Source organism: Triticum urartu, chromosome 2, assembly GCF_003073215.2.
Source record: "Triticum urartu cultivar G1812 chromosome 2, Tu2.1, whole genome shotgun sequence".
Taxonomy (NCBI): Eukaryota; Viridiplantae; Streptophyta; class Magnoliopsida; order Poales; family Poaceae; genus Triticum; species Triticum urartu.
The window spans coordinates 327,919,545-327,931,869 of record NC_053023.1 but is presented as its reverse complement, the minus strand read 5'-3'; the positions used below and the strand labels follow the sequence as shown (position 1 = coordinate 327,931,869).

At 42.7% G+C, this 12,325-nt stretch overlaps 1 protein-coding gene across 7 annotated transcripts; it reads right to left on the bottom strand.

Moving 5' to 3' along the window:
- Nucleotides 1-2,760: 2,760 nt before the first annotated feature.
- Nucleotides 2,761-10,552, bottom strand: LOC125537194. Of its 7 annotated transcripts, none has more exons than XR_007295672.1 (6): nt 10,155-10,542; nt 9,905-10,025; nt 3,989-4,107; nt 3,647-3,877; nt 3,242-3,516; nt 2,761-3,146 (listed from the first exon to the last, which is right to left on the bottom strand). XR_007295672.1 is itself a non-coding variant. In XM_048700496.1 (4 exons), the coding sequence occupies exons 1-2, from the start codon at nt 10,469-10,471 to the stop codon at nt 10,001-10,003; spliced, it is 342 nt and encodes a 113-aa protein (XP_048556453.1). In that variant the 5' UTR covers nt 10,472-10,539; the 3' UTR covers nt 2,761-3,146; nt 3,242-3,384; nt 9,905-10,000. The 7 variants fall into 7 exon arrangements, 3 of the variants coding, with proteins under 3 accessions (XP_048556453.1, XP_048556454.1, XP_048556456.1); XR_007295674.1 differs by having other exon boundaries at nt 3,242-3,384; nt 10,155-10,541; XR_007295675.1 differs by having other exon boundaries at nt 3,242-3,877; nt 3,989-5,892; nt 10,155-10,552.
- Between the last annotated feature and the right edge of the window lie 1,773 nt (nt 10,553-12,325).

Genomic DNA, 12,325 nt, shown 5'->3' with positions numbered 1-12,325 from the left:
GAAAGTGACGATGACAATAAGGGAGATCCTGATGATGTTCAAATATTGGAAAGTGTAGATGATATTAAAAAACAAAACAAAAAATCCCATTATCTGTTGAAAATAAATATAGATCACTAATATCTATTCTTTCTAATATGAGCATGCATGAGTTAACAGGTGCACTCTGTAACTTCATTAAATCAATCAAATACACCGAGATTTTAGAGTAAGTCCTTTCACATTGGTAGTGCAGTTGTACAATATCTTACTTATTTTCTTAATGGTTTATTTACGTAATTTTTACCACTATCAGGAAAGTATGGATCCAAAATTCAAATCCATATCCAATTAGCTTGTCTCTCAGAAAGCTACAAGGAATGCTACAGGATGATTTACCCATGGATCGAGATTGCTTTAATTTGGTCATACGGAAGATTATGTTTGATGACATCCAAACGGCACAAAAAACAAAACAATTGATAACAAAGCATTATGTTGACATGAAATTTTGGGTATGTTTTTATATTCATTATTTATTTTTTTCTATATTCTAATTTTTAATCACCTTTTTAACCAATTATGTTTGTGTTCTAGATGACTACTGATTTTGGACGACACCCAAAATTCCGCAAAAAGTTAGACGTGGAGCAACTAGCAAATTCTGTTCGCAGTTGGCCTGGTATCAAATATAATGTTTCAACATGCAAATCGGTAAGAACACTTCTGTATACTTTAGACCACAAGATTTTTATTGCATCTAATATGTAGCCTATTTCAGATTCATATTCCAATACAATCCAACTGTGATTTCATTCTATTCACATTGGACAAAGATACCAGAACAGTCTACATTTTGGACCCTGCTCCTATTAATCCCATGTACCAATGCAACCCACTCGCAAAATATGTGGAAAAAATTATATGGATTGCCAAACACTTACCGAAAGCAATGTCAAAAGCATGCCCTGGATCTAGATGGAACGAAAATATTCTCCTATGGCATCAAAAAATCCTAGATGATATTCCAGTTTACAACAGGTATTTTTCAAGAGATGAGTACTGTATACTGAGTACTTTTTGTTTTTATTATGTATACAATATTAATTACTAACATATGTATTCTTATATACAAGGGAACTGTCCGGTTATCTTGTTCCCATGTTCATGTCCACATGGGAAGATGAAAGACCACATTTGCCATTTTTAAAGGTAAATATCGCGACCGTACAGATCATAAATATTATAATTATAAATTTGATTCTAATGTCATTCGTTTACAAAAAATTATGGATGTATAGGATGGATATGAACTCAGAAAACTAATTTTGGGCCAACTGCTAACATTCAAGGACATTGAATGTGAAGATAACATGCCTGCCGGTGTACTTGAATTCATCAGTTGTATCAGGAAAATCCAATGTAAAACTGGTATGTAAAATAGTATGATTCGTAAGATTACATAATAAAAAATTAGTTTCACAAGATTGATTACTTAGTTGTGCTAACTCCAATTTGCTCAAACAGGACGTGCATGCTATTTCTAAAAAAAGAAGCTTCTCTATTGGCCAGCATCCCCGGTGGTAGTTTTAGATATCCAGCAAATGAAGGGCGCCTCATAATCCGAGCAGTTGGGTCAATTACATATAGTTGGTTGTAAATGACTTCCAGTTTCTAGCTTATAACGAAATCTAGACATGTACTCTTTAACAATATTCTGTTCATGATGGTGGACATATGTACTGGTTGAAATTATCAAGTTGATTACTGGCAGTTGCGGTGCTCTTATTATTTTATTTCCACAAATATGTTCCCCTCAATCTTCCTGCTGGTTTGTCTGTGCTTCCGCTGGATGATGCTCTGTTTAGGCATTGTGCAAAATAAATATAAGTAAAAGAAGTGCCGGATGAGAATACTGTGATCATTGAACTTTTATTTAAACCCCGCAAAGCTTGTTGCAAATCATCAAGTGTCTACACTTTATGTGAGTTGGTATTTGCAAACTGAATTTTCAGATGATTGGTGGCAAATGAAATGTGTTTGGAAATGATAACGTTTCTTGCTGCCTCAAGGTTCTACGGTTTTGCTAGGAAAGAACCACGTGCACATTAATAACTATGGTACGCAAATTCATTGAAGGTATCGATAAACTCATCCAGGTCGCGCGAGAGAAGAGAATTATTTGTTTAATATTCCCTCTGTAAAGAAATATAAAAGTGTTAGGATCAGTAAAGTAGTATATTTCTTTACAGAGGGAGTACGCTACATGCATGATGGTGCTCAAGATGTGCCTCCATGTATGTGACATGGCTTTAGCTTTAAGATTAGACAAGCTGTTTTTCTTTTCTTTCTGAATGATTGCCCAGGCAAGGGTAGGAGCTCGGCCATTTCATATTGTAATTCTTTTTAGAACTGTCTAGGTAATTTTAACAATGAATGTATTTATTGAAAGCTATATGCATGGCTTTAACTCTTCGGTGAGGTATTCCGTTAAATCAAATGGAACCCTCTTCGATTAATTTTCACTGTCACGTGGTCTTTGACAATGGGATCCTCTCTCTCCCTTTATTACTCCCATCAAGATATGTAGAAGAGGCCCGGGCATCTCACATCTTTTATTTGTAGATGATACTATGTGGAAACAGATTACTAGATCGCACGTGTAAGAGGCAAACAATCTAATATAAAGTACAGTACGTACTACCCAGCTTACGACGCCCAGACAGAAAAAAGTAAAGCAACTTAGAACAAATGTCAAAGCTTACTCAGTTTGGACGCCCAGACAGAAAAAGGTAAATTTATAACAAATCTCAAAACATACCACAAGCTACTGGATTGGACGTGGAAGAGAAAAATACAATCAGAAGCATACACCAACTTAGACTCGGACATGGAAAACATACACCAACTTGGACTCGGACATGGAACCAATCGGGAACCATACACCAACTCGGACTGGCAAAGGTTCTATACTAATATAAATACCCAGCTCTCAGAGATTGAACGCCCAGAGAAAAAAGTGCCACCAGCTTAGTACACGCCAAGCAATCTCCAAGCCACAGCGCCAACCAAAACAAAGGAGCCGTCAAGTATGTTCCTTGTCTCCAGTTTTCGTTCTTCCCAATGAATTCTTGAATCTCACACATGGTATTTGATACTCATCAGTCCTAAAAAAATGCAAAAATCAACCATGAGATGTAGGATTAAGAGAACTGATTTTTACATACATAAATTTTCTTTTTCATAACAAAAGCAATATTACCTATGTTTGATGTCCAGTAAAAAAATACCATGTTTCATGCATCTCACATGCCAGGATGCTCATCCGATACATATTGACTTCACATTCCAGGCCAGTCTAGCAACAAATTATCTTGTATTGCATTAAAAAAATTTCTTTCCATCCTGCAGGAAAACATTTGGACCATAATCACAAATAATGGATGCTAAGGAAAAAAGAAGAAAGAGGGACAGAGAGCGGTATGAACGCATGACCGATGAAGAAAGGCATGAGAAACTCAAAAAACGCCGTGAAGCCTATCAACGAAACAAAGTATCAGGAAAGACACCAGAACAGAAGGCGGCAAAATGTGCACAAGAAAAAAAAAGATATGCAAATATGCAAACAGAAAAGAAGAAAGCAAGAATGGAACAAATTGAAGCTCACCCTCAATTGAAACGCAACACACCATCCAAAGATTCAATAGCAATGGAGAACCCTGAATATCTCGCAACTGAACAGGAGGAGAGCACTTCTACATTTACTGTAAAACACAGGGATCATGTGGCAGCGGGAGAAAGGCAAGCGTTGCTACACCGTCGTAACCGAAGAATTCACAAGAAGACGTAAGCAAGCTATTGCCGTATCATCAAAAGAAGATGAATCCATGACGGAAACCTGCAACGAAAACACTCAGCCTCTAGAGCAGCCACAAGTCATGACTTACGGTAATAATCTCGATTTTATACTTGCATTCCAAGTAAATATAAATCTGTCTGTACAACTAACCATCTATTTTGGACAGACATCCCCTCCTCAATGTTTCCAAGCATCAGAGAAACAGATACACCGACACAATCATTATACAATGATGATCACAGTAAAGTAACTATGTGGAAGGACATCCCCTGCACAATGCTTCCAACAATCAAAGAAGTGCATGCACGAATACAATCACTATGCAATGATGGAATCATATATGAGCAAGAAGAAACCATTAAAGAAATAGATGCGGCAGCAAAATCAATGTGCAACGAGGATCAAGGTAAGGTTATCAATTTCATATATGTTCTTTGGCAATTCAAACTGTATTAAGCATACCTTCACCGGTGAACATGTATTCATCTTCGTCTATATATATATAAAATTTTACAACACAGGTAATGATGGAGTAATATTTGAAGAAGACACAGACGAAGATGAATACATGTTCACCGGTGAAGGTATGCTTAATACAATTAAAATAAATTTGCAACATTACAATACTACTTACTAAATTTAATATGCTGTATATTAAATCAGAGTGGGGCAGAGAAGTGGAAATTGAAATCATAGAAGGCGAGGAAGACCTCAACCCTGATCCATATGATCTTGTCTACGGCAACATACCAACAAGCACAAACGTGCTCGAAAAAGAAGAAGATTGTTGTTTCTGCCATGCAACCAAATTCAAGTATGAAAGTCAGGGATTATGCTGCAAAAAAGGACAGATAAGACTAGCCAATCCAAATACACCACCGGAACTAATGAGGCTTTGGACAAGCAACGACTCTGATGCAAGACATTTTCGGCAAAATATAAGATTTTTCAATGGGCATTTCTCGTTTACTACACTATACTACCAGCTCCACAGAGACACAACAGACATGCGAACGGCCGGTACTTACACCTTTCGAGCACATGGTCAAATATATCACAACATACACTCATTTGGTAATAGTCACTCAGATCCAAAGCATCTGGAACTATATTTCTACGACGATGATCCAAGCTTAGAGCATCGATACCGTCGTTGCCGTGAGGAAATGTACGAGCAAGACAAGCATGTGATTGCAATAATAACAGATATCCTACGCGGTAACCCGTACTCTCAACAGTTTAGGAGTTTGGGACAAGCCCAAAACCTTGAGGACTACAGACTGATCTTGAACCTTGACCAGAGATTGGACCAAAGAACATACAACGAGCCAATCAATTCGGAGGTAGCTGCAGTGTGGATTGAAGGAAATGAAAGAAGAGATACTTATGACAGAAATGTAATATTACATGGGAACAACAACGAAAAAGAGCACATTCGATCATATTACGGGTGCTGTGATCCGTTATCGTATCCTCTATTCTTTCCAAGAGCTGAACTGGGTTGGCATAGGAAAATCCCGAAGAGGGAAACACGAGAGGAAGATATTGGTGCTGAAAATATCAGTAATGACGATGACCCAGGTAAAAAAATTCAAATACTATTAGATAAAAATTCAATTTTCATATACTACCACCTATGCAACTAACTTTTTATGTTGCAATATTTGCACAGATTCGGCCAATGGCCTATGGGTAACGATGAAAGAATACTACTGCTATAAATTCCATACACGACCAGGCATATTCAACCCAATTTTGCATAGCGGACGCCTTTTCCAGCAGTTTGCTGTACATACATACATCAAGATTGAAAGCTCCAGACTGGATTACATCTGGCATAATCAAAAGAAAATAAGGGCTGACCTATACCAAGGCCTTCTAGACAGCATTCAAGCTGGAGAACAGAATGGAGATGCGGTTGGAAAACGGAGAGTACTTGCCTCGTCATTTATTGGAGGACCACGAGATAAACTTCGTCGATATCTCGACGCTATGGCTTTAGTTAGAAAATATGGTAAGCCAGATGTATTCCTAACAATGACCTGCAACCCCAACTGGGAGGAGATAACACGTGAACTAGAGAACGGACAAACAGCACAAGATCGCCCAGACATTGTAGTTCGTGTTTTCAGGGCGAAGCTACAAGAAATGAAGAAGGAACTATTTGAGAAGGGCATTCTTGGAAAGGTTCAGGCATATACATATGTCGTAGAGTTCCAAAAGAGGGGATTACCCCATGCTCACTTTTTGCTCATCATGACTCGAAAATACAAGTAAACATGTCCAGAGCAGTATGACAGAATCATATCCGCAGAGCTCCCTAACAAGCACAAGTACCCAGAACTATACAAGATGGTAATCAAACATATGATGCATGGTCCTTGCGGTGCATTGAACAAATTTTGTCCATGCACAAAGAATCGTCCATCATGCAAGAACAATTATCCAAGACCATTTAACGAAACTACGATTCAAGGCAAGGACTCCTACCCAATATACAGGAGACGCAACGACGGCCGGACTGAAACGGTCCGAAATTGCAAACTAGATAACAGGTGGGTAGTTCCTTACAATCCCTATCTGTTAAGGATGTTCAACTGCCACATAAATGTTGAGATATGCTCAAGCATTAAAGCCGTGAAATACCTCTTCAAGTACATCTACAAGGGTCATGACCGAGCATCCGTATCAGTAACAGACAAAGTAGACGAAGAAGAAATCGACGAGATTAAGCAGTACAGAGACGCCCGGTGGGTGACACCTCCTGAAGCACTGTGGAGAATATATGGCTTCGAACTAAGTAAAATGCACCCACCAGTCTTGCAACTGCAGCTACATCTCCCAAATATGCACATGGTTTCATATCATGGCATGGAAAAATTACAGAATGTTATCGACCGTGAAGACACGGAAAGATCAATGTTGACTGCGTACTTTGAAGCAAACAGATGGTATGCAAAAGCACGAGGCATACTATACAGAGAGTTTCTGGAACATTATACTTGGCAGAGTCAGGGGAAATTTTGGCAACAGAGGAAGCGAGCCGCTGTGTTCCAGGTTGGCAGGATCGTCTCAGCACACCCGGCTGAAGGAGAACGATACTATCTTCGAGTCCTCCTAAACCACGTGACAGGCGCCACCAGCTACGAAGACCTACGAACAGTCGATGGACAAGTAATGCCAACCTTTCGAGAAGCTGCAGAAAAAAAGAGGTCTCATTGAGGCAGATAGCACATTGGATGACTGCATGACAGAAGCGGAGTTGTTTCGGATGCCATCATCGCTACGAAGACTATTTGCGACAATCTTGGTTTTTTGTGAGCCCAGCGACGTACGCAGCCTCTGGAACAAACACCTTGATGCAATGTCAGAGGACTACAACAGAAATTGCAAATGCAAACACACAGTCGAACAGATGGGTCTGAAAAATATAAGAGACATGTTGCACTCAATGGGAAAAGACATAGAATCGTTTCCTCTTCCAAAGATCGACGAACAGCATGAGATGACAGACGACATACCGAGGGAGATCATTGAGGAAACATCCATCGAGGTGGAACCCGAGGACACATCTTTGCATAAGAACCTAAACAAGGAACAGAAGGAGGCCTACGACGAAATCCTAGCAACAATTGACGACCATAGAGGAGGTACATTCTTTGTCGATGGACCTGGAGGCACGGGAAAAACTTTTCTTTACAGGGCTCTCTTAGCCACAATACACGGACAAGGCAAGATTGCTGTAGCGACAGCCACTTCCGGTGTTGCTGCTTCAATAATGCCCGGAGGGAGGACCGCGCACTCGAGGTTCAAGATTCCACTAAAAATAGATGAGGGGGCTGTTTGTGGATTCACAAAACAGAGTGGGACAGCCAAACTACTGAAAGCAGCATCACTAATAATCTGGGATGAAGCATCTATGACCAAGAGGCAGACAGTGGAGGCGCTAGACAGAAGCATGCGGGAGATAATGGACAGGCCAGGACTTCCATTCGGAGGAAAAACAGTCGTATTTGGAGGGGATTTTAGGCAAGTGCTACCTGTTGTCCGAAAGGGAACAAGAGCCCAGATAGTAGATTCATCACACTACGCAAGTCTGTCCTCTGGAATTCAATGCGTCAACTGAAGCTCGTGCGCTACATGAGGGCTCAGAACGACCCGTGGTTCGCAGAATACCTACTACGCATTGGAAACGGAACCGAGGAGACAAATGATGATGGTGAAATACAACTACCTACAAGTATATGTGTGCCAAATAAGACGGATGACAATAGCCTTGATAGACTCATCGACAATGTCTACAAAACGTACAATGCTTCCCTAAAAGATCCAAAGTACATCACGTCAAGAGCAATTCTATCAACAAGGAACGACTCCGTAGACAAAATCAACCTAAAAATGATTGATCGTTTCCAGGGGGAGGAGATGGTGTACCACAGCTTCGATTCGGTAGAAGACGACCCACATAACTACTATCCACCAGAATTCCTAAACACTCTCACCCCAAATGGACTGCCTCCACATATGTTGAAGCTCAAAATTAATTGCCCAATCATACTACTCAGAAACATCGACCCTGCTAATGGACTATGCAACGGCACGAGGTTGGTCGTACGTGGATTTCAAAAAAATACAATTGATGCAGAGATTGTGGTGGGACAACACTCTGGAATGCGAGTTTTCCTGCCCAGGATACCATTATGCCCCTCTGACAATGACATGTTTCCGTTCAGTTTCAAGAGGAAACAGTTTCCAGTCAGACTCAGTTTTGCAATGACAGTAAATAAATCACAAGGCCAGACAATACCAAATGTCGGCATCTACCTGCCTGAACCGGTTTTCTCACATGGTCAACTATATGTCGCACTATCTAGAGCAACCGCGACATCAAACATAAAAGTACTAACAGGTACACATGATGAGAGCAAGCAGAAGAACAAAAAGACCAGCATAGACAACACATACACAAAGGGAGAGAAGAAAAAGAGAAAGAAAAAGACCAGTACAAGCGGGACATATACGAAAAATATTGTCTACAAGGAGGTCCTAACCAAATAGGTAATACAACCTTTCAATTTCTTCTTCAAAATTTCAATTACTACTTGAAAGGATCATCATTTAAAAAACTAAAGTGTTTATATTTCAAATTACATTCTTCATTTTCTAACCTTAAACATACTACTTGGATTCTACAGAAACATTGCAGCCAGATGACAACTTCACAATTAGAATTCAGAACTTCATCGTCTTCAAGGAGACAAGACTCATTTGTGTATATACAAACAATTCATGATTTCATTCTCATGTACAATGTCCTCAAGAAAAAAATCATTCATAGTTTTATTAATCATGTGTCAACCAAACTCATAGATGGTTTTGCTACAACCAACACTTTACTTTCAATTTAATTTGTGATTATATCCAACTCCCAATGCTTATATATATGTGATGTACATAGACTGCTAACCCTGCTCAAACTGAAATACATCTATTTGACATTTAAAAACAACCAGAAAGAATGAATATTCATGCAAAGAGTACCACAAAGTAACAAAACAAATCACAAAGTAACAAAAGGAGAACAGGATCAGATCAAATTATAATTTTTATGTGATTCTAAAACGACCCTAAAGCTAACCTAGACTACTGATAGTTATTTCACATATTAATTATTATCAAACAAATATTAAAACTAAATCTAATCACACGTGCTTAAGTTGGATCAATATTAATAGGGGTAGGGGGGGCTAACACTGCCAATGCCGGTCCCAAGCCCGGAAAAAAGTGGAGGGGCCAAAAACAAATTAACACTGCACCTTAAGATCCCACACAAAGCACGGGCTAGAATTTTATATTATACTGTCGCTCTGGATTGTTGTATCAATCAGACAGATATGAACTTACTCTGTGAAGACAAAGCTGATGCTTTTGTTTGGTATACTAACATTGGTTTAAAATTTGTTCAAACACTACACAGTGTTATTCAGAGCTAGAGCATTAAAAGGAGTTAATGTGCTTGACACATGCAGACGGGCCTGAAGAAACTGGTGGAAGAGAAATGTGTACCTGCTTGAGATGTATCCTCTTAGAAATTACTATTGGATAGTAAACATAAACTGGAACTTCACCAAGCAATTGATTTTGGCACATTGAAGAAAATGCTCAAAACAAATTTGGAGCGGAGAGCCTGCAGATTTGTACCAGAGACAGTTGAACAATCAAAGAGTAAGGTGAGATTACAAAATGTAATTAATTAATCTCCATTGCAATCAGAGTGGGGAACAAAAGAGAGAAGAGGGGAAATGGCACGCATTACCTTTGCAATATTGGAGGCGACGTCACAGAAGCAGCGGGGTCGAGGATGGGTGTGAAGACGAGCTCCCCGTCGCCCTTCTCGAAGAAACTGAGGACGGGGGGCCTCCGGTGGTGGGCGACGAAGCGGCGGCTGAAGGAGGGGGCGGTGGCGACGCCTCCGCGTAGCTTGGAGACGAGGGAGGCGCGGAGGAGCGAGGAGGGAAGCGGGGGGACGCGGAGGAGGATCTCCCCGAGGAGGTCCTCGTCGTCCAGCGGCGCGGCCGTCGGCGGGTGGCGGCAGCGGAGGGCTATCTCGTCGCCGCCGGCCTCGTGGCTCATCTGGATGTGGATGTGGGGCTCGACTGGAGGGAGACGCTTTTTTTTTTAGAATACTGGAGGGAGACGCATAGGAGGGGTGAGGAATACACGGGCTGGCCTCACTTGAAAAGCTCACTGACCCTTGGATTACGGCCCAACAAACATAGAAAAAAAACCTATGCTTTTATAACCCTAAAAAACAATTACCTATGCTTCTTTTGAGGGTGAAAAAAAGATGCCTATGTTTTTTTGTGAGGGTTAAAAAAATGTCTATGCTGATTCATAATGTTAGTGTTTCTCTAGAAGAACTAATGTTACAATTTTCTCTCTAACTATCCAGGAGGACGAGCTCTGCAGAGATCTACGAGGAAGCCGGTATCGGCGTTCTGGGAACGGGGGTCCTCAGACTTGCCTGCCTGCGGCCTGCGGCGTGGCTCAAAGGGGGCCCAGCGCGGCCCATCTTTATCAACACAGACCCAAGACCCTCGCGAGGGGCCAAGCCTCGCGGGACGGACGACACGGAGCTTTCTCAGGCACGGCCTCATCAGGCTGGCTCGCGAGGAGGCGGAGAAATCAAGGCGGGGTACCTCACGAGGTGCCCGTGACGCAAGTCATGACGACCAAGGGTGCCAGGCGGGCGCCAGCCCGCGCAGTGTCCTCCTTTTCTCTTTGGTGCAAAGGGAGCAAGCGCAGGCGAGAGCATCAAGCAAAGGCATCCGTTTCGGTGCAACGAAACCAAGACCAGCCCAACGGCAGGGAGGAATGCATTGTGGAGCCCAAGCCAGCGTCATCACCAGAGTTTTTGGTAGGCGAGGACCAACTTTAGTCAGAATAAGTGTACCCGATGTTCCTCTTCAAAATGGCCAATTGTTGGCGCCCTTCCCGCTCAATATTTGGAAAAAAGCCCAGGGCCTTTGTCTATAAATAGAACTAGCCACCCCCAGATGAGATAAGAGAGAGACCAAGGGGAGAAGAAGAGATCATCAGGAAGAGAGAGAGACCAAGGGGAGAAGAAGAGATCATCAGGAAGAGAAAGAGATCAGATCGGCCAATCCAGAAACAAGCTGGGATTGGATCGAATAGCATCACACACAGAGAGAGAAGGGTGACTGAACTCCTCCTAGCAGTTCATCGCCCCAGCCAAGAACAGACCCTCGCGAGGCTGTTCTTCCTTGTATTGCTCATCATCATCAGCGCAAGAGGCAATCCACCAAACCACACTGGAGTAGGGTATTACACCACAACGGTGGCCCGAACCAGTATAAACCCTGTGTCTCTTGTGTTGTTCTTTCCATAGCTTAGATCTTGGCGAGGCGGTGGGGTGCAGGTAGGTAGAAGGCGAAATCTCCACGCGCACCCCAGTGTTCGAACCTCAAGGGTCCGCCAGAACCCGAAATCCGACATTTGACGCGCCAGGTAGGGGTGCGCCGGAATTCGTCTTCCACCGCCCCGTACTCCTCCGACCATCGCGTCCATGTCTGACGCTCGTCGGGCCCGCACCGAGCGTCGAGCCTCTCTTGCCTCCCGCGTCGCCCAGACGGCTCCCGTCGGCGGGCGTCCTCGCCGTTCCTCGTCACCTGCCGTCAACGCTGCCACCGGCCCGACGGGAAACAAGCAGCAAGCGTCGTCTCAGCACCCGTCCGTGCGGCAAGACGGTCGCACCGCTACTCCCTCGCTCACCCCAGCTGGTTCTTCGTCCCGCGCGCTCCGCGCACCCATGGAGGCTCGAGCTGCGCTCATCCCGGCAAACGAGCTCCTGCGCTACCGTCCCGTCGACGACGTCTACGAAGAGTGGCTCGACCGCGTCGCCTAGCTCGTCCGCGCCGCAGGGGGCTCTCCTGCGCCGTCCGTTCCGCTGCACCGCACCCCGCCCTG

Excerpts from the sequence above, each read along its gene's own strand:
- LOC125537194 (XM_048700496.1), bottom strand. The coding sequence starts at position 10,471 with ATGAGCCACGAGGCCGGCGGCGACGAGATAGCCCTCCGCTGCCGCCAC. Across the intron at positions 10,026-10,154 it reads TCGCCTCCAATATTGCAAAG|GCTCTCCGCTCCAAATTTGT; the intron begins GTAATGCGTGCC and ends ACAAATCTGCAG.